Raw genomic sequence first — 27,782 nt, 5'->3', positions numbered from 1 at the left:
TGTTTTCCAATTTATTTCTAAAAATGAGAAAACTCACAGTACCTTATAGGCCTGAATGAGCATGTAGATGACCCCAGGAGAACCGTGGCACCAGTGGACCAGCAGATCCCGAGCATCGTCCACACAAGGAGGGTAATTGCCGGAAGGGAATTTCAGCTGGCAGACATAGTCTACACTGGGCTTGACCAAACTATGTAACTTCCCATGGCTCACCTGAAGGCTGGGCTAAAAACAAGAAAGGGAATTATCAGTTCTGCGGAAACAAACAGATCTTACTAAGGCTCAGGGATGAGTTTTAAATAAGAAGGAAAACATGACCAAAATGAACTGAAAGTCATTAAGAGGTTCTGGATTCCATCCAGTTTTTTCACCTACTGGTCCAAACTAAAATTAGGCTATCCGTTAATACTTGGAGCCTTATGTACGGATTATTTTTCGATATTTATTGTTATCTATACACATATAAATAATTTTCCAAAGCCAATGCTTAAGAACGTGAGTGTATGAGAAGTTTCCTAAGGTTTTAATACACTTTAAAGACCACAAAGAGATGCATTAGACAAACCAGGCACAACTTGCATTTAGAGAAGAGATAGGTGATATTTCCAACAGGAGAGGATGCTAACAAGTTGGGAGACCTGGGATCTAGATCCCGAATTGGTGTGACTCTAGATTAAGCCTTTCTGCAAAAGATTTGGGACTGATACTTATGAAGGGTTATTTTGATATAACAATGTATGGATTTATAGGACTCGTTGCCATATGGCATATGAGCCTTCATTTTTGATACAATTTTTAGTTTCTCCTTTTGGTCCTGGTCTGAATTCAATGCACCTCACACTTCTTTAAACACCAAATTCAGTCTTGTATTTGCCAGGCAGGGGGTGAGCACCTGGAATGAGAGGGAGGCAGTGCTGTGAAGCACAGGCAGAGGCAGCAGGGAACGAGGAGATACCGGCCATAAGGCGCTCACAGGTACTGAACATGCAACAAAGTCCTTTAGGGCACATTTAGATTTCACTTTACCCAAAGAATATTGTTCAAGCTCAGTTTAAAATGCTAGAGTTGAATGACTGGATTCTCCTCAAACTTGCAGAAGTTATCCAAAATGGCCTAAAAATAATGTTTTATGTTGAGACATAGGCACCTACCAGAATGCACTTTTAGGATTAAAAATTAAATCATTTCAAACAGATAATTATGTGCAAATGGAAAATTCAATACTTGGGTTTCCAGGTTTCTTACTACAACCAACACATGGAGGCAGAGGGTAAGACACCTGATGATCTGCTTCAAAGAAAGGTCATGAGGCCATCCAGTCATTAACATGTATGATTCTAATTCACCTTGAAACTTCAAGGTTTTTCTTCTTCCCCGAAAACTTTCAAGAATCTATATTTACTTCTGGAAATAGAGAGCCAACGAGGGAGTGTGCCAGAAAAGTAAAGGAATTTAAGTCTGAATTGTCAAAACCCCTAATTATAAAACTCTGAATTGAGAAGTGCAGAATAAATACAAGAGTTGGTCTCCTACTGCCACTAACATTCAAAGAGTGACTCTGCATTGAAAAGCAATAATAACCTTGTTTTTCAGCTTTGTTGTCCTTGTTTAGTTATAGGGAGAGGTCTGATGTTGATTTTGCATTATTATAACCAGCTACTCAACCAGCTATTGGTATTTATATCCAACCACTCTTGTAGAACATATCAATGAAACACTTTTCTTTATGCCACATTGTACTTTGGGAAGTTGAGGGGGGCACCTTTACCGTCATTAAAAATTCAATATTCTTTTACCATCAATTCTTATTCTTACACAAAGTGCCGATTTCTCCTTAAGGAGAGTTAAACAAGCCCCTAGAAATGATGCTCTCATGAGAAGCCCTCTTCTGACCTCCCTTTCCAGGTTATGCTTGATGCAGTAAACTCTATTTGCCCTTAGTCTATCTGGCTTTGGCTGATATCCCCCAATAGTTTTAGATCCGAAGAACCATTGAGCATGGCATATTCAGCTATGTCAGGTAAGTTACACAAAATCCACTGAAAAGGCTCCTTAGTTTTGCTCTCTAACTGAGCTTTAGGCAGCATATTCTCCTTTGTTTTCTACTGATTTTGTTCTTACTCCTGAAATTTGTTTCAGTGGGTTGTGCCTTATAGTGTGGAATAATACTAATTCAAGGCATCTGCTGAAAGAGAAGAGCAGAGCAGAAGGCACTTCATCTAAAAGAATAGGTCAAAACACTTCAGTCTGCACAAGCGGCATGAGGTGGGCAAGTGTGCTCACCTACGAATCAATCAACTCAAAGCACAGTGGCTTTTATGTTTACACACTTTAAATGCACTTTCACAAGCACTGTCCCTGTTTACCTAGGCCAGGTGATTACCAGGACAGTGATGCAGTGGTTGGCAGAATGAAAAATTAGAGCGGGAGCACCTGTCTTCTCACCCTAGATAGTACAGTCAGGAATCACATGCTAACTCCATCATCATCCCCTCTTACCTGCATCAGGTAGTAATAAATTCCTGCCAGGCCATGAGCGGCCCCCACGTAATATTCTTGGTACCATTCATACAACAGTGGAGTCTTTGCTGTGAAGTTTCTCTTTCTAGCTAGGTCTTCTCCAGAGGTTAAGACTGTTTCACAAATCTGCAGGGAAAAATCGATCGAAATAAGGAAAGAATCAGAATGGCGCCAAGGAACATTTTGCTAAGAGGTACTGGAGAACGTGGCAAATTCGACACCACCTGATGGCCATGGATGGGCACAGTTTGATTCTGTACTCAGAGAAGCACGTGGGATTATTCTGCCTAAAAGAGGGAGAGTCTGGAAGATTTTGAACTCTTTCTACTACAGCTCACAAGAATTCACCTGTCAAAGGGAAGCAAAACTCCTTCAGATACGAGAGGAACACCTGCACCTTGGAGGTGAAATCTGGCCCTTATTTTCCTCTGAATGGCCTCTAAACTCTCAAATGGAGCAGCTGGACTTCTTAGTCCAAGTCACTCTCTATGCAGTTTCCAACAGCACTCCAAGTGAAGCTGCTGGTTCTCTGATCATGCCTGACCTTCAGAGGTTAAGATATACCTTACCTTCCAGCTACCTGGGATGTGCCAACCAGGGAAACAAAACCAATAGTTTAGGCAGGTGGTAGGTGGAATCCTAAAAAGACTCCAAAAAGCACAAAAACATGGTACCTGCTGAATATGGCTTTGAGGAATCTTTTCCACTCCAAAGTTCTTGTTCACAAAGAGAAGAGCACAGATGTAGCCCATTCGTCCATAGAGCATTTCATTTGGAGCGTGGGGATCAATCTTATGTAGGTGAATTAGCCTGGGAATAAAAATACATGCTTAAGATAATGTAAAAGGGACCAGGTAGAGATATATACTTAAAAAATGATATGTTTAAAACAACACACACAAATATATATATATAGTTTTATATATACACATATATGGAATTATTTATATTATTTTACGTATATAATAATAAAATATATAAAATATAAATATTTAAATATACTTACATATTATAACCTATATATTGTTATACTTTAAATACTAAGAGGGCTGGGCCAGACCACAAAGGGTGATAATCAGGGTTCGAAGATGAACCATCAACTACATTTCTTTTCTTCAGCTCACAATGGAACTGACAAATAAGAAGTCCAAAGAATGAAGGAATACATGAGTGTGGCTGGGACCACCTGCAGCCTCCCTAGCCCCTCATGGCAGCATGCTCTGAGACCACCAGTTGGGGTCAGAGAAGCCAAGGACTACTGGCTATTATAACATTCAGTCTGAGGAAAGGACTAAGTCAACACTCAAAGGGCCTATTTCCATAAAATGAAATGCCTGCTGCACCCCAGTTATCTCCTTGCTTGATTTATTTCTTAAATGTGTCATCTGGCCTAGCTGAAGTGTTTGTATAGCAGCCTGAGTTACCACAAACGGTAGCACATGCCGACAGCACAAAGGGATCAGTCAGTCTCCCAGCTCCTACTCCTTCTCTTTAGAAATAACCATGATTACCAATATCTTGTATATTCCTAGAACTATTGTATGCACATATAAGAGTACATATACTTATTTATAAACATATTTCCCCAAGTGTTTTGTGGCTTTGTTATTGAACAATACATCTTGACAACCATTCCTTATCATCACATACAGAGTGATCTCATTCTTTATCACAGTTGTACAGTATTCCACTGAATGAATGTATTATAATTTATTAGCTCCCTATTGATAAGACTCAGTTCAGCTTCTCAAAAAACTCAAAAAAAAAAAAAGTTGTTTTCGGTTCTGGTTCCAGGTCAGGTGGAGTAAGCATATGCCAACCTGCCTCTCCCAGTCAGTATAAGTAGCTCCAAAACCTAGAGAGAATGTGTGAAGCTGCTACTGAGAGCCCTGAAAACTAAACAGTAGCCGGCAGAATGGGGATGACCAGAACCTGAAGTACTGCCAAATCCGTGGTGAGTTTACCACATTTTCCCCTCTGGTATTTCCCTGGCCTGAACTCAGTGCCGCCTGAAACCTGGAAGTGGGCATCAAAGTGCTGACAGAGACAGTCCCGGAAAGAGCCCTTTAGTTTTATCTCAAGAAAGACCAGGAAGGGGAACTCTTAATATCAGAGAGAGTGGGTAAAACACCTCATTTTTCTTTATTTTCATTTTTCTGTTCTTTCACTCCCTAGGCTACAAGCAATCTCATGGTGGCAGCAGAAGCCAAGGCAATAGGAGCCAAAACTCTGAGGGGGGGACCTGTCCTCATTGACTGGAGGGGCTGTGGTCCCAGGGGTGAGGGGGTGAGGGAAGGCCCATTGCCTCACTTCTCCTTCTAGCCTCCCCATCACTTGACCCCCAAGATGCAGGCACATTCGTGGGAAGTGTGTGCCTGAGTAGGATAACCAAAGCCTCAGATTTCTTTCCAGAGAACCAACAAGGGAAGTACCAGGGAACCAGAAAGTAGGTGGAGCTCACAGAGGGATAAGAGCTCAGGGACGCAACTGTACTTGTAGTCTGGACTCTGAGAATGAACCTTTTTTTTTTTTTTTTTGTTGGTGGGGGCAGGAAATATGATAGGTAGGGAGAATGTCCTTGCTATTCTACATTTTTCATCACATTTTCATCACATTTTTCATCACATACATTTTTCATGAAATTTTGAAAGCACACCCCAATTATCCTTAAATTATTCTATAAATTCAATGTGAGACCATTTAAATTATTAAAACAATTTGATTTTTTGTGAAACTGGACAAAATGATATTGGTATACTAAAAAAGTATGGGGGGTAGAGTCAGGGAATTTCTGGAGAAGAGTAGTAATGAGAGGACATTAGCCTTACCAAAAAAATGACCTTGTCACCGGGTAGCTTATGACACTAAACATGCTATTTAATCTCTATACTTTAAATTTCTCATCTATAAAATGAATGGTCCCTTCTGATTTAAAAATGTATTTTTAAAGTAGTTACGTATAAACAATGCCTGTGTATGTATATTATTTAACTTTATATACTAAGAATGGTTAATAAGCATTTGAAGTATCAGAAATCATATCCCTGGAGTGATTGGTTATATTTGAAGTATTCTAGTAAGGAATCAACATTCAGAGAGACTTGGCACTTCAAATAACTTTATCAAAATTTACACCAGAGGATTTGATAATAAGTGTAGTAAAGAATGTTAGAAAATGGATTTCATTGGTGGAATGAGTGGTGAAGATGGGTGGGACATCTGGGAGATGGTACGGGCTCTAGCACCGTTTGATGAGTAAGATCTAAGAAGGGTCAAAGGATGACGTGGCTTTCTCTGAGCCACAAGAACAGGGCAGAGGACTAATCGTGTGTGTGTGTGTGTGTGTGTGTGTGTGTGTGTGTCTTCTTCCTAATAAATGTTTGTACATTCGGTAGAGTTTGGTTAACTGCTTGTGCCTTCATTTACTCAGTGGTAAGGTGATAGCTGAGAGGGTATATAGCCCCTACCTCTAATCTCTGGAGGCAACCAGTATCTACAACCAAGAAAACAAAAACTGCTACCACCAGGCTATACATCAGTAGGTAGAGAGTCCTAACTCTGAAAGGAAGATACGTGTGAAAGAGAAAACAATCCTCCTCTCCCAACCCCTCCCTCCCCACTTCTACAAGCCTGTGGTGGGCGGGGAATACTTAGGCTTAAAAATGAAGAAGACATGTTTAAATAAGCAGAATGAGATGATTTTAGTGAGTAAAAAGGTCTGACAGTTATGAAACAATGACTGAGAAAAAGTTATGAAAGCATCCTTAAGGGAACTTATTCCCCAACAGGAGAGAGGGGTTTGAAAAAGCTTGGCTGGTTGCAGTTACTGACAAAGTTAAATCTGTCCATATTATACCTCAACAAATGGAGGCATCTCAATCAAATTGGTTAAATATGCAAATGTTGGCTCATGCATTTTTCTCTATTACAAACACAGGCATTTAACTCACAGTGGAACAGTGGTTATGTTAGGAATAGGGACACAGTGGTCAGAAGTTGCTTTCAATTTTCTTGGAATACCTTGATGGACTTTTTTCCCCCCAGTGCCAACAGAGTTATCTGGGTGGTTATGGACCATTTTTTTCTACTTCAATACCACACACACACACACAATACCCCTAATATTTTTAAATAACTTAAAAACATTTATTAACAAAAATTCTATTTTTTTCTCACACCAGAACTGGCAGCTCAGTAATGTTGAGAACTTAATAAAATCTATTACTAGATACAAACTCAACTGTTGTAGTAAACAGAATGAACATCTCAGAGTCTTCATAAGAATTTATTATTATTAATATAAATGTATCAAACTGTATAGAATTTAGAGATAGAAAAGCACTCTTGATTTTTGTAAAGGGTATTGAAAGAACTATTCAAAGAGGGAAATGACTATCAATTTTTTAAACAAATACTGCTCTATGGGAGTTACTAAAAACAATTATTGCATATTGCACTAACTCCAATGATGTCCTCACCTCAATAAAATGTGTTTGAACCACTGAATTAGAAAACACCATTCCTTTATTTGCCAATGCTATGACCTGCATTACCACTAGGTGGCAATATATAATTAGCATACCAATTATTTTGCAACCAAACACATTTGCATCTGGGAAGTTGATGGCAAGTACCTTTCAAATACTCGAAAATAAAGTATTGTTCAGTGCATCTCATTATAATAATACTTAAGAAGGAAGTATTCCATTTTTTCTGGATTTAAATTCAATTCATTAAAACTGATTAGTTGCATGTATCTAACCCAATGTTCATAGTGCACTATTTACAATACCCAAGACATGGAAGCAAACAAGCAACCTAAGAGTCCAGTGACAGATGAATGGATAAAGAAGATGCGGTATATATATATACAATGGAATACTACTTAGCCATAAAAAAGAACGGAATAATGCCATTTGCAGCAACATGGCTGGACCTAGAGATGATTATTAGAAATGAAGTAAGTCAGGGAGAGAAGGACAAATATCATATGATATCACTTATATATGGAATTTAAAAAATGATAAAATGAACTTATTTACAAAACAGAAACAGTCTCACAGACAGAGAAAACAAACTTATGGTTACCAAAGGGGAAAGGGTAGGGGGAGGGATTAATTAGGAGTTTGGGATTAAAATATACACCCTACTATATATAAAATAGATAATCAACAAGGACCTACTGTGTAGCACAGGGAACTGTACTCAATATCTTATAATAACCTATAATAGAAAAGATTCTTAAAAAGAATATATATATACTATATATATAACTGAATCATTTTATTGTACACCTGAAACACAATATTGTAAATCAACCGTATTTCAATAAAAGTTAAAAACAAAGTCAGAAAGAGAAAGACAAAGGAAAAAAATTGTTGGTACGTTCCCTAAAAAAATAAAACTTATTAGTTGGATCTGACAATTACTAAAAGCAGGACTTTAAATCCATGTTTTACATGCAAATGACAGCATTTATCAATCCAATGATTATTTTATATGTTTTCAGAAACCCTCAAACCCATATCATTGCAGCTCCATTTATTTGTTTTGCTATGTTGATATTAATAGCAACTGATCTTTAGAAGAGGCAAGTCACTGAAGGAAGAAAAAAGACATATAAAAACAGGATAATTCTGTTCCACTCCTACCAATATTTCCCCAGGGTGTTACTGGGAGAGTTTTTGCCTTTTGTCATCAAAAGTTTGTAACTTTTTAAAAAGAAGTCCTTTTCTTACTCATCACACTACAAAAGAGACAGGGTATAACATTTTCTGACCAGAAAGCCAAAGTGCTTCATCATTGTAAGTGCTGGCCCCAAAGCACGCTATATGCTATAGTCACTTAACTGGGCACAAAACAGGCAATGCTCTTTATTTGTGTAGTGACACCAACTATCTCTGTATAGAAGGAAGGGAGAAAACAGACAGTATAAATCAAGCAGTAGGAAGAACTAGTGCTATTTATTATCTTCCCCAACACTTGCTTCAGACAACTGTGGACAATTTGGACATGAACGCACACACGTGCACACACACTCCCTTTGGGGAGTCACAGACCCCTCCAAGAAAAGTGTAATAAATGTTCTCTCCATGTTGAATACAATTTGGGGGTTTTCTATATACCTCTGGAAGCCCTAAGATTCTCAAAATTCCAAAGCGAAGAACCCCTACCTTAGGGAAACTGATTTCTTTGGATTTCAGTTTGTCTAAGGATTAGACTTTCATTAATCCCAAAGGTCCTTTTGGTTTCTAAAACTCAAGATTATGATTCTGAAAGACCACTATATTAAGCAGATACAGGAATGGTAAGCTGAAATACTCTGCTGGCAGTAGAGCACAACACACACCACACGCAGAATATGAGTGTCTGTGATATAAAAGGGCTGTGTGATGTGAGGAAAAAGGTGAGGTAAAAAGTAAAACAAATAAGTAGTGTTTTTTTTTTTTTTTCCTTTTTGCGGTACACGGGCCTGTCACTGCTGTGGCCTCTCCCGTTGCAGAGCACAGACTCCGGACGCGCAGGCTCAGCGGCCATGCCTCATGGGCTCAGCCGCTCCACGGCATGTGGGATCCTCCCAGACCGGGGCACGAACCCGTGCCCCCCGCACCGGCAGGCGGACTCCCAACCACTGCGCCACCAGGGAAGCCCACTAGGTTTATTAAATAATTGATGACATCAAGTAATGTTGGATTTCCTCAAGTTGAACTGAAAAGACTTAGAAATTTTTCCCTTAAAAGGGAGGAGATGTGAAAGTAATTTACAAATAATTCTTTTTTTCTTTCTGGTCTGCCATGAACTCTAGAAATCTAAAAAATTAAATCTGCATCCACAAACAGGCTATTTCCTATCATATATCCACATTTTATATTTTTAACCTTAGCAAGTCTATAAATAAAATACTGTTGAAATGTAATAAAACAAAGATATAAATAACAAAAACACCGTCAATACCAAGGTATCAAAACAAAAGAAATTTTAGTTTACTCTCTTAAGAGTGTTTTATAATAAACCAGTATTAATATATGGTATTGTTCCCCAAAGAGTGTTAGAACCACAGGCCTGAAGATGTCCTGAGGAAAAAGGGCTGCCTACATGACAAGCATGGCAAGTTCTGTTCCCTAGAGTCCCCTGGGTTTCCCCCAAATATAAAAGCTACTGAACACTCTGAGCAGTCAGTAAAGGCACATATGTAACTTTGTTTAATTAGTGTTTCCTCACTGTGTCTGAATACACAACTCTTGTTTTCATTTAATACCTATTAACATTCTTCACATACCAAACTATTACTATTTGGCTGTACATATTTTGAGAGAGGCTGGCATTATATATAGACTATAAAGGCCACTACAATTTATTTTTATGAAAGTTAAGGGTGATTCATTGAATGAGACTTGCTTGTGAACCTCTAAAGCAGAGGGATCCTCAACAAATAAAATCAGAAGTGATAATGTGATTCTAACAGTAATTTATAAGAATGAATAGTGGGAACCAAAAACCATGGTCAACTCAGAGATGATCACTAATTAAAATGTTGCCAGGCCCACTTAAAAAATGGGCTAAACTTTAACAGACACTTCACCAAAGAAGATATACAAATGGCAAATAAGTATATGAAAAGACGCCCCGAGACATATGTCCTCAGAGAAATGCAAATTAAGCTAACAATGAGATACGAGTACACATCTATTAAAATGGCCAAAATCTGGAACACTGACAACACCAAATGCTGACAAAGATGTGGAGCAACAGGAACTCTCATTCACTGCTGGTGGGAATGCAAAATAGTACAGCCACTTTTGAAGACGGTTTATAAGTTTCTCCTAAAACTAAACATAGTCTTACCATACAATCCAGCAATCATGGTCCTTGGTATTTACCAGAAAGAGCTGGAAACTTATGTCCACACAAAAACCTGCAAATGGATGTTTTTAACAGCTTTGTTTATAATTGCCGAAACTTGGAAGAAACTAAGGTGTCCTTCAGTAGGTGAATGAATACATAAACTGTGGTACATCCAGACAATGGAATATTATTCAGCTCTAAAAAAAAATGAGCTATCAAGCCATGAAAAGACATGGAAAAATCTAAATGCATATTACTAAGTGAAAGAAGCCAATCTGAAAAGGCTACATACTATACGATTCCAACTCTGTGACATTCTGGAAAAGGCAAAACTGTGCCTTTAGTTGCCAGGGGTTAGACCAATAGTTGCCAGGGGTTAGGAAGAAGAGAGGAGGGATTAATAGGCAGAGCGCAGAAGATTTTTAGGGCAGTGAAACTACTCTGTATGATACTATAATGTCGGATACATGTCATTACACATTTACCCAAACCCGTGAAATGTACAATGCCAAGACTGAACTACAGACTTTGGGTGATTATGATCTGTCAATGCAGGTTTATTGATTGCAGCAAGTGTACTCTGGTGGAGGATGTTGATAACAGGGGAGGCTATGCATGTGTGGGTCAGGGGGTGTATGGGAAATCTCTGTACCTTCCTCTCAATTCTGCTGTGAATTGAAAACTGCTCTAAAAAGTCAAGTCTATTAAACAACAAACCAAAGAAACCTCTGCTGTAATTGCAACTATCTGCGTGTTAGCATACTTATGGGGAGCCTAACAGCACGGCCTGAAGAGTTGCACGGCAACCAGATTTCTTAGTAGAATTCTGAAAGAGTGTTCAATAAACTCTACTAAAGCAAAAACTGTAGTTTATTTGTATAAAAGTTTCATAATTCTTCATGATTCACAAAATTCTAGTGGGTTGCCCTGATTTACATTAAAAATCAAAATCTGGATTTGCATGTCATTTGCCTGTAAGCAAAGCAGTTTTGACTCTGTGTTCCCTTCAGAGGCCTCTCCCAGCCCACTGCAGCACGTGCACCATGTTTCTTCAAATTATTGATCCTGGATAGCACATTGGATTAGTAATCACATGACTAGGCTTTTGATCTCATTTATGCTAAGGAACTGATGTTTGATCTGGAACATGTCAGTGTCATTATATCTTTTTTTAAAAAATTTATTTAATTTACTTATGTTTTGGCTGTGTTGGGTATTCCTTGCTGCACGTGGGCTTTCTCTAGTTGTGGCGAGTGGGGACTACTCTTGGTTGCAGTGCACGGGCTTCTCATTGCGGTGGCTTCTCTTGTTGCGGAGCATGGGCTCTAGGGTGTGCGGGCTTCAGTAGTTGTGGCATGCAGGCTCTAGAGCGCAGGCTCAGTAGTTGTGGCACACGGGCTTAGTTGCTCCGCGGCATGTGGGATCTTCCCGGACCAGGGCTCAAACCCGTGTCCCCTGCCTTGGCAGGCGAATTCTTAACCACTGCGCCACCAGGGAAGCCCAGTGTCATTATACCTTGCAATAAAATAAGGATTATAATGGTTGTTTCTTAACTACAACTCAGGAATAATGTGATTGATCAAATGACAGCAGTAAGATGTACTGCTGAGAGAAAAGTAAATTCAATAAAGTGTTCTTTTGCTAACACACACAGAATTAAGGCATAATGTTTAGATAATAATTCTCAGAAACATCATTACCGGGTGATGCAGTCTTCTGCCCGCTTCTCATTGTTCATCTTGTGATGCACCACAGCAGCCACTGCCAGGGGACCCCCATCCCCACAAAGGAAGGTGATGGAATGCTTGGTCAAACAGTTCAGACTTTGCTTTACATAGCCATGTGCCATCTGTAGGTAGGTAGGGTCCCCAAACACATCATAGAGGTGTAAGTAAAGCACAGCAATACCTGAAAAGCAAAAAGAAAATCATGTACAGATGAGGAAAGAGCAGTTGACTGTATTATTTTGGTGTACTGTCTACTCAGCAGTGTTGATTTTTGATAAGCTATAACAAATACGTAAATTATCTGGAAGTTCAGATGACCTCAGTCTAGACTCAGCTTTATTACTAAGCAGCTCTAAGAACAGTAGGCAGACAGTTCCTTGTTCTCAGTTTCCTCATCATTACAACTCTAAATTAAAATAGGAACTCTAAGAACTCTAAACCTAAAGTTTAATATTAATCCTTGTTGCACTCTGGTTATTATGCTTATGTATTCTTTTTGATGGTTAAAATAATAGGTAATCAACCTTTGGTAAATAGGTAAAAAAAAACCTATTTATTTTACAAATAATAATTTACTTAAACAAGAAATGTTTGTTCTTAAGAGCTAAAGAGATTCAAAGACTAGGGAATGAAAAACTAGATTTTTTCTTTATATAGAAGATCATTTTTTGCATGAGAAGACAGGTAGAGTAACCAAATCCTCTATCCCAGTATTGTTCCAGGCAGGGGATTATAAGAAAACCATTAAGTTATTTGAGATCTAAGAAAATATATTCAGTTTCCCAGTTTTGTTTTTTTTTTCACTGTCAAGGACCCAGCCACTTTAGGAACTATACTAGAAAAGCTGCCAATGCCTTTTGCTTTGGGCTTTACTTGATTTGCTTCTTATCCTACTCTTGAAGCCTGCTATATGTAATTGAGGCCTTGTCTGCATGTCCTCATTCCAAATGCCTGTCACAGTAGATAGAGCCTTTCCTCTGAAGCTGACTAGTCTCAGGGCAGACTCAAAGATGTGGGGTAGGGAGCCTGCCTGCCTGCAGCATTTCCAGAAACTCATTTCTCCCCTTAAAGTGCATTTTCCATCTCATTTACCATTTTTAGAAGACACAGAACCTCTGTTTAAATCTAAATTAACAGAGCCAATCTCTTTATGGATTTCAATGCAGTAAAAATGCAGTTTGCAAAATTACTTTTCACTGTACTGAGGACAATTTTAAATTTAGATAGTTTTCTTATCTTGCATGGGTAATTTCCAAAGCTTTGTGCTACAGACAATTCAATTTCACATGTATATTAAGGCCAAATATTCATTTTCTGCCAAAGTTAATAACCTTGTCTACTCTTTCAAAGTGACTTGGTGTTAGTAATTCTACAAGCTGCTGATCAGATGTACCAATACTTAAGCTTTGTAGACATAAGTGTACAAAACCTGTACGTGGGTAAGAAAAAAAAATTCTCCTTTTCACAAATGATCAATGTCAAGAGCTTCTTCTAGAATTAGGTCCTTAATAGGCTTCATCTCCATCCATACCAGGCATCTGCAGGCAATCCATTTAAATTGTTACCCTTTCATTTTGCCCTCCTGTTCCCATCACTGCCTGTACTCCCCTGATTAAGTTATGTAGGGACCGAGGCCAGATAATGACATGACTGAGATCTGAGAAAATAAAAAGTGATTAAATACAAGCCCAGTGATGGTTTTCCTTTCCAGACCTTTGTCTCTTATTATCAACAATTCCTCTTGGCCTAAACATTTAACAAACAAAACCCATTAAGGTGTGTAATTTTAAGGTTTGATGCATTTCTCATGAAAAACAGGTAATCATTTCTCAAGTCTCACAATATTTCATTTAGATGAAAAATTTTTTTTTTCTTTTTGATCAGCAGACAATTAGCTTTCCATCACCTCAGGTTCTGTTTCTCTCTGTCTTTTCATTCCGGGCCTCTGTGTCTGCATATTTTGATTAAGCAATCTTCTGTAGGTTGCAGTTTACAGTGCCTACCTTCTTCCCTGCTACAAGACACTAAAGGATGAAAAGGGTTTGAAGTGAGGAGTGCTGCTGCCAATCAGAAAAATCCTCCTGGACAACCTTATTACCAATCAGTCTAGGTCAGGAAAATAAGACAAAATGCCTAAGTCAAAGACATTTAATGCCTCATCAATATTTTATACCCCAGGTGGCCTAATTTAATAATAGAAAAAATGGGGGACTTGCCTGTGACCAAGTATCTTGAACTTGATTCTTATGATCTTCTAACCTTTGACAATATTCACGCATATAACAACACCTTTGCATAAATACTGAAGGCTGAGCGATAATTGGCAAGGTGGGAAATAAAAACACAACTTCAAGGGCTCTGCAGGGTAAACTCATCCAGTCCTTATGTGTACTCACAACCCTGGCCTCAGTCCATGCTTTTAAAAACTCTTTTCAAAATGTACTTTTTATCAAAATAAATTTCTTCTTCATGGAAGAAGTCAAACAGTACTATAAGGCTTAATATGCATTTGCAGTCTCCTGCCCCAATCTACTCCTGTCTCCCAGAAGCAACCACTTTCAATCATTTTATCTATTTCCTCTAATATCTGCCTCCATATTTCTAATAATATGCTATGTACTTTCTCTTGATTTTTCTTTATCAGTTATTTTTGATTCACACTCCACTCTGGAAGATAAGGATTTAGCTCTTATAATAGACACTGCTAAGTGGTCCCCCCAAATCTATCTCCCTCTTCTCTAAACAATACTGCCCTGGATTTTAGCTAAGCACATGGCGGCCCAGAACAGTCTCCTTTGCAGATGGGTATGGCCATGTGCATGGGTAAGTTCTGACCAATAAGACATAGTGGGAATAATGGGGGTAAATTCAGAAAATGTTCTTGAAGGGAGGGGACCTGCCATTTCTTCCTTCCTGGCTGGAATGCAGATGTGATGGTGTAGCTGGAGCAGCCATTTTAGACCATGAAGTGGCAGCTCTGTGATGAGGACGGTAAAGCATCAAGATCAAAGAAGCTTAGAACCTGAAGGACTGTGAAGCTGCCACACACCGATTGCTTTACACAAGACAGAAATTCTGTTGTGTTAAAGCGACTGTTATTTTAGGTGCATTCCCCTTATGCTAGTAAGCCTACTCCTAAAGAATACAGCTCTCTTCAAAGCTGGGGAGGTAGGCTGAAGGTAGACCACATAGGGTCTTATAAACCAGCTCAGGATTTTGGGTTTTATTTGAAAAGCACCATTCAAGGGCATAATTAAATCATGTTTTTAAAAGTTCACCGTAATTGAACTGTAGGGTTTGGAAAAGAGTATATGGTACAGTGGAGGCAGGAGGAGCAATTTCAGGAGGATAGTTCAGGAGCACAAGTGAGAGACAAGAGTAGCTGCAGCAAAGATGACGTGAGACTGAACTGGAAAGATACTTGTCTTGGAAGGTAAAAGTCAACAGAACCTGGTGGGGAACGACTGAGAGGGAAATATCAAGATGACTCCCAGATGCCTAACTTCAACAGCTAGATGGGCAATGGTGCCATCCTCTGAGATGGCAAACACCTCTAGGGGAGGGCCAGGTTTGGGGGGGAAGATTACAGTTGTATCCATTCATAAACTCATCTCCAAATACGATTCCAGTCCCTAAAGGACATTTAATATAATGAGAAAGAATGTTTCTTACTGGCTTCTAGGATGACAACCATCAAAACTGGTCATGAGGCTCAATACAGGATGATGAACGGAGTTTAAACTTTTTAATGTTTTTTTTCTTTAATCACAGAATATGTTACTTAATCAAGAATATTCTTGGGCTTAGATTTGAGCAGCAGATAAAATGTCCTTCTATACTGTTTGCTATGCAAAAGGTAGACTAATCAAGATTTGCTTCCTCTTCTACCCCTTTCACCTCTTCTTCTAGACCAGAAAATATTGAAATGAGATTTAAAATTGATTGAATTTAATTGTAAAAACATGCTCTGAATTGTTTTAGACTTTAGAATTATTTTGTTAAAAAAATGGAAGACCGACTTCCGGGTAAGATGGCGGAAGAGTAAGACGCGGAGATCACCTTCCTCCCCACGGATACAACAGAAATACAGCTACACGTGGAACAACTCCTACAGAACACCTACTGAACGCTGGCAGAAGACCCCAGACCTCCCAAAAGGCAAGAAACTCCCCACATACCTGGGTAGGGCAAAGCGGAGAGATCCGCACACAGAGGATCGGTGCCGAGCGGCACTCACCAGCCCGAGAGGCTTGTCTGCTTGCCCGCCGGGGCGCGCAGCGCTGGAAGCTGAGGCTCGGGCTTCGGTCAGAGCGCAGGGAGAGGACTGGGGCTGGCGGCGAGAACTCAGCCTGAAGGGGGCTAATGTGCCACAGCTAGCCGGGAGGGAGTCCGGGAAAACTCTGGAGCTGCCGAAGAGGCAAGAGACTTTTTCTTCCCTCTTGGTTTCCTGGTGCGCGAGGAGAGGGGATTAAGAGCGCTGCTTAAAGGGGCTCCACGGACGGGCGCGAGTCGCGACTGAAAGCGCGGAGCCCAGTGACAGGCGTGGGACGCTGGGGCTGCTGCTGCCGCCGCCAAGAAGCCTGTGTGCGAGCGCAGGTCACTGCCCACACCGCCCTTCCGGGAGCCTGTGCAGCCCGCCACTGCCGGGGTCCCGGGATCCAGGGGCGGCTTCCCTGGGAGAACGCACGGCGCGCCTCGGGCTGGTGCAACGTCACGCCGACCTCTGCCGCTGCAGGCTCGCCCCGCACTCCGTGCCCCTCCCTCCCTCCCGGCCTGAGTGAGCCAGAGTCCCCGAAGAGGCTGCTCCTTTAACCCTGTCCTATCTGAGCGAAGAACAGACGCCCTCCGGCGACCTACACGCAGAGGCGGGGCCAAATCCAAAGCTGAGACCCAGGAGCTGTGAGAACAAAGAAGAGAAAGGGAAACCTCTCCCAGCAGCCTCAGAAGCAGCGGATTAAAGCTCCACAATCAACTTGATGTACCCTGCATCTGTGGAATACATGAATAGACAACACATCATCCCAAATTGAGGAGCCCGGAGTCAGTGCTGTGCCTCTGAGGTGGGAGAGCCAACTTCAGGACACTGGTCCACAAGAGACCTCCCAGCTCCACATAATATCAAACGGCGAAAATCTTCCAGAGATCTCCATCTCAACACCAGCACCCAGCTTCACTCAACGACCAGCAGGCTACAGTGCTGGACACCCTATGCCAAACAACTAGCAAGACAGGAACACAACGCCACCCATTAGCAGAGAGGTGGCCTAAAATCATAAAAAGTCCACAGACACCCCAAAACACACCACCAGACGTGGACCTGCCCACCAGAAAGACAAGATCCAGCCTCATCCACCAGAACACAGGCACTAGTCCCCTCCACCAGGAAGCCTACACAACCCACTAAACCAACCTTAGCCACTGGGGACAGACACCAAAAACAACAGGAACTACGAACCTGCAGCCTGCAAAAAGGAGACCCCAAACACAGTAACATAAGCAAAATGAGAAGACAGAAAAACACACAGCAGGAGAAGGAGCAAGATAAAAACCCACCAGACCTAACAAATGAAGAGGTAATAGGCAGTCTACCTGAAAAAGAATTCAGAATAATGATGGTAAAGATGATCCAAGATTCTATTTCCCAGATCCAAAATCTTGGAAATAGAATAGACAAAATGCAAGAAACAGTTAACAAGGACCTAGAAGAACTAAAGATGAATCAAGCATCGATTAAAAACACAATACATGAAATAAAAAATACTCTAGATGGGATCAATAGCAGAATAACTGAGGCAGAAGAACGGATAAGTGAGGTGGAAGATAAAATAGTGGAAATAACTGCTGCAGAGCAAAATAAAGAAAAAAGAATGAAAAGAACAGAGGACAGTCTCAGAGACCTCTGGGACAACATTAAACGCACCAACATTCGAATTATCGGGGTTCCAGAAGAAGAAGAGAAAAAGAAAGGGACTGAGAAAATATTTGAAGAGATTATAGTTGAAAACTTCCCCAATATGGGAAAGGAAATAGTTAATCAAGTCCAGGAGGCACAGAGAGTCCCATACAGAATAAATCCAAGGAGAAATACGCCAAGACACATATTAATCAAACTGTCAAAAATTAAACACAAAGAAATCATATTAAAAGCAGCAAGGCAAAAACAACAAATAACACACAAGGGAATCCCCATCAGGATAACAGCTGATCTCTCAGCAGAAACTCTACAAGCCAGAAGGGAGTGGCAGGACATACTTAAAGTGATGAAGGAGAAAAACCTGCAACCAAGATTACTCTACCCAGCAAGGATCTCATTCAGATTTGATGGAGAAATTAAAACGTTTACAGACAAGCAAAAGCTGAGAGAGTTCAGCACCACCAAACCAGCTTTACAACAAATGCTAAAGGAACTTCTCTAGGCAAGAAACACAACAGAAGGAATATACCTACAATAATGAACCCAAAACAATTAAGAAAATGGGAATAGGAACATACATATCGATAATTACCTTAAATGTAAATGGACTAAATGCTCCCACCAAAAGACACAGAGTGGCTGAATGGATACAAAAACAAGACCCATATATATGCTGTCTACAAGAGACCCACTTCAGACCTAGAGACACATACAGATTGAAAGTAAGGGGATGGAAAAAGATATTCCATGCAAATGGAAACCAAAAGAAAGCTGGAGTAGCAATTCTCATATCAGACAAAATAGACTTTAAAATAAGGACTACTAGAAGAGACAAAGAAGGACACTACATAATGATCAAGGGATCGATCCAAGAAGAAGATATAACAATTGTAAATATTTATGCACCAAACATAGGAGCACCTCAATACATAAGGCAAATACTAACAGCCATAAAAGGAGAAATCGACAGTAACACAATCATAGTAGGGGACTTTAACGCCCCACTTTCACCAATGGACAGATCATCCAAAATGAAAATAAATAAGGAAACACAAGCTTTAAATGATACATTAAACAAGATGGACTTAGTTGATATTTATAGGACATTCCATCCAAAAACAACAGAATACACATTTTTCTCAAGTGCTCATGGAACATTCTCCAGGATAGATCATATCTTGGGTCACAAATCAAGCCTTGGTAAATTTAAGAAAATTGAAATTGTATCAAGTATCTTTTCCGACCACAATGCTATGAGACTAGATATCAATTACAGGAAAAGAGCTGTAAAAAATACAAACACATGGAGGCTAAACAATACACTACTTAATAACGAAGTGATCACTGAAGAAATCAAAGAGGAAATTAAAAAATACCTAGAAACAAATGACAATGGAGACACGACGACCCAAAACCTATGGGATGCAGCAAAAGCAGTTCTAAGAGGGAAGTTTATAGCAATACAATCCCACCTTAAGAAACAGGAAACATCTCGAATAAACAACCTAACCTTGCACCTAAAGCAATTAGAGAAAGAAGAACAAAAACATCCCAAAGTTAGCAGAAGGAAAGAAATCATAAAAATCAGATCAGAAATAAATGAAAAAGAAATGAAGGAAACGATAGCAAAGATCAATAAAACTAAAAGCTGGTTCTTTGAGAAGATAAACAAAATTGATAAACCATTAGCCAGACTCATCAAGAAAAAAAGGGAGAAGACTCAAATCAATAGAATTAGAAATGAAAAAGGAGAAGTAACAACTGACACTGCAGAAATACAAAAGATCATGAGAGATTACTATAAGCAACTCTATGCCAATAAAATGGACAACCTGGAAGAAATGGACAAATTCTTAGAAATGCACAACCTGCCAGGACTGAATCAGGAAGAAATAGAAAATATGAACAGACCAATCACAAGCACTGAAATTGAAACTGTGATAAAAAATCTTCCAACAAACAAAAGCCCAGGACCAGATGGCTTCACAGGCGAATTCTATCAAGCATTTAGAGAAGAGCTAACACCTATCCTTCTGAAACTCTTCCAAAATATAGCAGAGGGAGGAACACTCCCAAACTCATTCTACGAGGCCACCATCACCTTGATACCAAAACCAGGCAAGGATGTCACAAAGAAAGAAAACTACAGGCCAATATCACTGATGAACATAGATGCAAAAATCCTCAACAAAATACTAGCAAACAGAATCCAACAGCACATTAAAAGGATCATACACCATGATCAAGTGGGGTTTATTCCAGGAATGCAAGGATTCTTCAATATACGCAAATCAATCAACGTGATACACCATATTAACAAATTGAAGGAGAAAAACCATATGATCATCTCAATAGATGCAGAGAAAGCTTTCGACAAAATTCAACACCCATTTATGATAAAAACCCTGCAGAAAGTAGGCATAGAGGGAACTTTCCTCAACATAATAAAGGCCATATATGACAAACCCACAGCCAGCATCGTCCTCAATGGTGAAAAACTGAAACCATTTCCACTAAGATCAGGAACTAGACAAGGTTGCCCACTTTCACCACTCTTATTCAACCTAGTTTTGGAAGTTTTAGCCACAGCAATCAGAGAAGAAAAGGAAATAAAAGGAATCCAAATTGGAAAAGAAGAAGTAAAGCTGTCACTGTTTGCAGATGACATGATACTATACATAGAGAATCCTAAAGATGCTACCAGAAAACTACTAGAGTTAATCAATGAATTTGGTAAAGTTGCAGGATACAAAATTAATGCACAGAAATCTCTGGCATTCCTATATACTGATGATGAAAAATCTGAAAGTGAAATCAAGGAAACACTCCCATTTACCATTGCAACAAAAAGAATAAAATATCTAGGAATAAACCTACCTAAGGAGACAAAAGACCTGTATGCAGAAAATTATAAGACACTGATGAAAGAAATTAAAGATGATACAAATAGATGGAGAGATGTATCATGTTCTTGGATTGGAAGAATCAACATTGTGAAAATGACTCTACTACCCAAAGCAATCTACAGGTTCAATGCAATCCCTATCAAACTACCACTGGCATTTTTCACAGAACTAGAACAAAAAATTTCACAATTTGTATGGAAACACAAAAGACCCCGAATAGCCAAAGCAATCTTGAGAACGAAAAACGGAGCTGGAGGAATCAGGCTCCCTGACTTCAGACTATACTACAAAGCTACAGTAATCAAGACAGTATGGTACTGGCACAAAAACAGAAAGATAGATCAATGGAACAGGATAGAAAGCCCAGAGTTAAACCCACGGACGTATGGTCACCTTATCTTTGATAAAGGAGGCAGGAATGTACAGTGGAGAAAGGACAGTCTCTTCAATAAGTGGTGCTGGGAAAACTGGATAGGATCATGTAAAAGTATGAGATTAGATCACTCCCTAACACCATACACAAAAATAAGCTCAAAATGGATTAAAGACCTAAATGTAAGGCCAGACACTATCAAACTCTTAGAGGAAAACATAGGCAGAACACTCTATGACATAAATCACAGCAAGATCCTTTTTGACCCACCTCCTAGAGAAATGGAAATAAAGACAAAAATAAACACATGGGACCTAATGAAACTTAAAAGCTTTTGCACAGCAAAGGAAACCATAAACAAGACCAAAAGACAACCCTCAGAATGGGAGAAAATATTTGCAAATGAAGCAACTGACAAAGGATTAATCTCCAAAATTTATAAGCAGCTCATGCAGCTCAATAACAAAAAAACAAACAACCCAATCCAAAAATGGGCAGAAGACCTAAATAGACATTTCTCCACAGAAGATATACAGACTGCCAACAAACACATGAAAGGATGCTCAACATCTTTACTCATTAGAGAAATGCAAATCAAAACTACAATGAGATATCATCTCACACCAGTCAGAATGGCCATCATCAAAAAATCTAGAAACAATAAATGCTGGAGAGGGTGTGGAAAAAAGGGAACACTCTTGCACTGCTGGTGGGAATGTGAATTGGTACAGCCGCTATGGAGAACGGTATGGAGGTTCCTTAAAAAACTACAAATAGAACTACCATATGACCCAGCAATCCCACTACTGGGCATATACCCTGAGAAAACCATAATTCAAAAAGAGACATGTACCAAAATGTTCATAGCAGCCCTATTTACAATAGCCCGGAGATGGAAACAACCTAAGTGTCCATCATCGGATGAATGGATAAAGAAGATGTGGCACATATATACAATGGAATATTACTCAGCCATAAAAAGAAATGAAATTGAGCTATTTGTAATGAGGTGGATAGACCTAGAGTCTGTCATACAGAGTGAAGTAAGTCAGAAAGAGAAAGACAAATACTGTATGCTAACACATATATATGGAATTTAAGAAAAAAAAATGTCATGAAGAACCTAGGGGTAAGACAGGAATAAAGACACAGACCTACTAGAGAATGGACTTGAGGATATGGGGAGGGGGAAGGGTAAGCTGTGACAAAGTGAAAGAGCGGCATGGACATATATACACTACCAAACGTAAGGTAGATAGCTAGTGGGAAGCAGCCGCATAGCACAGGGAGATCAGCTTGGTGCCTTGTGACCGCCTGGAGGGGTGGGATAGGGAGGGTGGGAGGGAGACGCAAATGGGAGGGGATATGGAAACATATGTATATGTATAACTGATTAAATTTGTTATAAAGCAAAAAAATAAAATAAAATAAAATTTAAAAAAAAAATAATAAAAATAAAAAATTAAAAAAAAAAAAAAAAAAAAAAAGCCTCCAGAGTATCCCAATGCAACCTCTACTAGATTTAAAAGTTTCAGCCATTCATCATCCAATGAAGGCTATTAGAAATTGTGGAGGCCCAAAAATAACTTAGTGACATAATTCTGCTTCCCTCATTGAAGAATGAAAATTTCAGTGTAATGGTATATTGGAATCAACTGGGGTGGCTGTCAAATGTTGAAGGCTTGTCCCCTTTGGAATCTGTCATTATCTAAGGGCTACAGAATAAGACTAAAGAATTGGAAGACGCATCCCTGAATCGGGGGAATTGCAGCAGAGTTAGGAAACTAATTCAAACCAGTACATTCAGTGAGTATTTGCTGAATTGAATTGAGTGAGCGCCGTCTCTAAGAACTTGAAAGCCTGGCTAGTGGAATAAGAAAGAGTCAAATGAACTAACATTTATTGAGCACTTATATACCAAACTAAGTGTGGGTACCAGACGGGACTCTACGCTCTGTTACGGCAATGTCTGAGGCCCTCTACAGAAGGTAACTGAAAGACGTGAAGTCTCTGATGAGGTACATCCATGGCATACTCTTAAAATAGGACATTCTATCATGTGACACTTGGTCCTTGAGCACAACAAGGCACCCGATACAAAGATAGGCAAACTATCTCCTATCCAGTGAGTGACCTATGAGGTCACTTGCTTCAAAAGTTTTACCCCTAAACAGGAATAAAGACACAGACCTACTTGAGAATGGACTTGAGGATATGGGGAGGGGGAAGGGTAAGCTGTGACAAAGAGAGAGAGAGGCATGGACATATACACACTACCAAACGTAAGGTAGATAGCTAGTGGGAAGCAGCCACATAGCACAGGGAGATCAGAACGGTGCTGTGTCACCACCTGGAGGGGTGGGATAGGGAGGCTGGGAGGGAGGGAGATGCAAGAGGGAAGGGATATGGGAACAGATGTATATGTATAACTGATTCACTTTGTTATAAAGCAGAAACTAATACACCATTGTGAAGCAATTATACTCCAATAAAGTTGTAAAAAAAAAAAAGTAATAGCGTCTAACCAAATCACTTAGATTCCCTTGGGAATTTGTACTAGAGCTGTGAGCCTTTCTTTTAATTCTTACTTTGACCCTATAGTATAAAAAAAAAAAAAAAAAAAAAAAAAAAAAAAAAAAAAAAAAAAAAAAAAAAAAATGGAAGACCACCCTACCTTTTTATGAATCTGGATGAAGTTTGACATTTTCATTGATATAAAATTTAAGTTAAATATTCTTCTCTGTTTTAGCTGGTCCACTCCATGATAATGACTGTCACAAAGCCATGAAAACTAATGCTTTTTGGTCTTAATTTTACTATCTTGTTAGATTTGCTCATATATATGACTTAAACATTCTGACATATTTAAAAAAGAAAATAATCCACCTGAAGAGAGATATGCTGAGAAATCAGTAAAGCAAAATCGAATCCATTATTTTCCCATTAATTCTCAAGTCATTAAAGGTGACTTTACAATAAATATTTAGGATAATATCCTAATTCTGTTAAGTAATGAGTACTTTCCTTCAGGAACAAGAGATTATTCCTACTCTGGATGATGTCTTACTTTATTTCCCAGAGGGTACAGGAAAGTTGTTATAGGGATATCATCTCTATTTTACATGCAAAACCAGACAAATTTAAGTAATATCAGTAAAGTACCATTCAGAATTAAGCATGTGAAGTCAGTAATTGTTTTAGAAATGGTATGTTAATTCCGTAGTTATTCAGAGCCTTGGAAGCTGACTTGGTGGAGAAGGAACAGACAAGTGGGCAGAGTATCCGCTCTATCCCAGGGGAAAAAAAAAACACCATCAGGAAGTAGTTATGGGTGGGGTGTGGACTGAAAGGGGAGCTTCATTTGTGGGAAGCCCGAAATGGAGCAAATGCAGCGAGTACTCCCAGCACGTGGAATTATCTGAGCAAATCCACGTGGACAAGAAGACTAGAGGATGACCTGATTAGTAAGGCTGGACTCCTTGGGGGTTCAAATTATTAAAAACTAGACACAAATTTAGATCTGATGTTAATCTACTGTCAGTTTATGTAGAGGAGGAGTATTCAAAAACAGCATTTTTCAAAGATAAGTTTGGCTAATATGTGTTAGTCCAGGTCCTCTAAGATGGGACTGAATATATAGGACTTTATTAGGGACATACATAACATGAAGAGTACTGCAGGGCACCATACCAGCAATTGCATTCTTTGGCTTGGAAGTGACCTCTTCTGGTCCAGGGGTTCCACCCGGAGCCCCTGGACCAGAAGAGGTGGCCTCATCTAACTACAATGAAGTTGAGAGGTCTAATCCTCCCGGGACCCCAGAAGGAGAGGGACACCCTGATATGGACGAGCACTAGAAGTGTCTAACACAGGGCCTGGCAGGGAGGTGGCAGAAAGAGGGAGCCAAACCTTGGACAGGTTAGGTTTGAGATGTTTATTCACATCCAAGTGAAACTGTCAAGTAGGCAGCTGGATATATGAGTCTGAGTTTGGGGAAGAGAGGCTGGACAAATGTCCTCCAAAAAATAAGAAAAGAACCTACTTATCTCCTGTGATCTCAGAGGCCGGTAGAAACCCAGATATCTATTACTTTGACCTTATAACTCCTGGAGCCTGTTTGGATGCTCAGAACTGCAGTGTCCAATGTGACAGATTCTAACCATAAGTATCTATAGAAACTTAAGTTAGTTAAAGGTAAACAAATTTAAAATTCAGTTTCTCAGTCACACTAGCCGCATTTCAAGTGCTTGATAGCCACATGTAGCTAGCGGCTGTTGTATGGACAGGAAAGAAATTACCCATCACAGCAGAATGGTCTAAGGACAGCACTGTTTTGAACACTAGGGACAGATGTCATTCTTCATAAGAAGTTCAGGATGTCTGGCACTGCCTCACAGCTCATCCTATAAATCTCTTGGTTTTGAAATGTTGAAAACTAATTTACTTGAAAGACAAAAACAAATAAAACTTTGCTGTAACAGGAATATGTCCTGGCTTTCAGTATGGAAGCTCTGAACCAGATTTTTTCTATTCTGTTTCCTTCTGTAGCTACAACTCTGGGAAGGGAGGGTAAACTGTTTAGGGACACTTCTAAATCTGCAGTTTCCTTACTCAGCTACTTATCCCCAGTAGTACTATAAATGTAGCCAGCTGTTGAGAAGTAATTAATACTAAGCCTTTGGATTTCTGAGGGATCATTAGTCCTATTCATCTTGACCAATCAAGACCTCGATGCATCTCAAATGTCTATGGAGATGATACAAATCTCCACAGATGTATGAAGCTCTCAAAGCACTTCTCTGTAATTCTGCATTTTAGAGATTATTCCTTAACATTATTCACTTATTTTACCACCAGCCTACACTGATGTAAAAACCTTTGCCATGGTACTTCAGATCTGCAAGTTATTTCCTTGTAGGTTAGGTGCTTTTGAAGACTCTCTTCATGTACTCTGGTGGGAAAAATCATGTTCAGATTATGGGTACTGCTGGAGCCACTAGAGATGTTCAGCTAATGCCCAAGAATGGGTCTTAATAGTTTTGAGCGATACGGAGACAAGAACTTCCTATAGGTGGGGGCATGGGTTGTTCCAACCTAAGTTTCAAATAAATTATTCCCTAGTTGAAACTTTAAAGGCTCATCAATTACTTAATTTTTTTTCCTTTCAGGTTAGTGGAAATATAAGAAATGAAAGTTTTCTCTGATTAACCCCATACATCATGATCACCTGCTTTTTAAGCAGGTTGGTACTTTCCAATGTGCTATTCTGTAACTGTCTAAATTTTGTTTGTGTTTTGAGTGTGTGTGTTGAGTGTGTGTTTCCATTTCTTCAACTAAATGACAGGGTCTTCAGGGCAGGATTCCCATTCCTAGTCACTGTAGTTACTCTCCACAAAGCCTGGGTGTAAACACTACACTGACTAGTGCACCCAGTCAGTCTTCAGATTAAAGCCGGGCACAGTGCTGGCTTTCCAAATACTCCAGTACTTTTAATACAGGTAATGTGGGGAGGAAACTAGTTGTGACTCCACACTCTTAATTTAATAATATTGGCCCAAACAAAGAAGTGGAAATGTAAATTAAGAAAGGCAAATGAGCACTCTGAAGATGTGTCTTCTTTTCTCTGTTATCTATTTCCAGAGCTAAATAGGAAAAGAGATTAAAATTTTAAAAAAGGAGATATATACTTTCCTCCTTCCTTCCCTCAGTGCCCTACAGTGTACTGCTTTGTAACTGTCAAATTAGGAAGAGCTTCTATTCAGACTACCATAATAGGTGATAACTCCTTCAGCATAGTAGTCATTAAGAAGCACGGGTTCAGGAATCACTGCCTGGGATTGAAGCCTAGCTCTGCCACTTCCCAGCTGTGTGATCTTACCCCACTTACTAAACCTTTCTGTGCCTGAGCATCTTTATCTATAAAATGAAAATAACAGTAGCTGCTCCACAGTTACTGTAAGTCATTCTGATCAGTACAATAGTCCCTAGCACATAGTAACTACTCAATAAATGTCCAAACCCCATTGGACTGTGAATCTCCATGAGTGTTGAATGAGTCACTTTTTCTCATCACTGATGCCTGATCTAAAGGGACAGAAAGTACAGAGGGAACCATATTCTTCCTCTTCCCATTTCCTGCCTCTCTCCTCCCTCACGGGCTCCTCAGACTGGGGAGGACTAGCAAAGTGTTCCCTATATATGTACCATCTTGAGCTTTCTGGGAGTCTTCCCGCATCAGGCGCTCTCTCTTCTCAATACTGTTTCTCATGTCATAATCCATTCTTTGGCTGTCCAGATGTTCTTTGAGTCTAGGGAGGTAAATTCAAATCGGATGCAAGAAGAAGGAAGCCCACTTTATGTCCAGGTCTAAACAGTATGCTCTTTATTCAGCTTTACTGCGTGTAAAGTGAATATTATGAGCCCTGTCTCATTTCTGAGTTCATGTTCAATTGCATCAGAGGTTGAAGGGAAAGAGATGTGACTGACTCTTTTACATC

At 39.6% G+C, this 27,782-nt stretch overlaps 1 protein-coding gene across 4 annotated transcripts in view; it reads right to left on the bottom strand.

Moving 5' to 3' along the window:
- Positions 1–27,782, bottom strand: part of LANCL1 (LanC like glutathione S-transferase 1) — a gene marked incomplete at its 3' end in the record, with an annotated part of 51,767 nt that overhangs the window by 6,914 nt on the left and 17,071 nt on the right. For all 4 annotated transcript variants that reach the window (XM_082631279.1, XM_082631282.1, XM_082631280.1 and 1 more), the window contains exons 4-7: positions 12,066–12,273; positions 3,195–3,330; positions 2,500–2,646; positions 43–225 (exon numbers count right to left, since the gene is read on the bottom strand). In XM_082631279.1, the coding sequence (XP_082487405.1) occupies positions 43–225; positions 2,500–2,646; positions 3,195–3,330; positions 12,066–12,273 (674 nt within the window). The remainder of the gene's footprint in view (positions 1–42; positions 226–2,499; positions 2,647–3,194; positions 3,331–12,065; positions 12,274–27,782) is intronic.

This window comes from Mesoplodon mirus (assembly GCF_964341445.2).
Source record: "Mesoplodon mirus genome assembly, chromosome: 8".
Classification (NCBI taxonomy): Eukaryota; Metazoa; Chordata; class Mammalia; order Artiodactyla; family Ziphiidae; genus Mesoplodon; species Mesoplodon mirus.
This window is presented reverse-complemented; position numbering and strand designations above follow the sequence as displayed.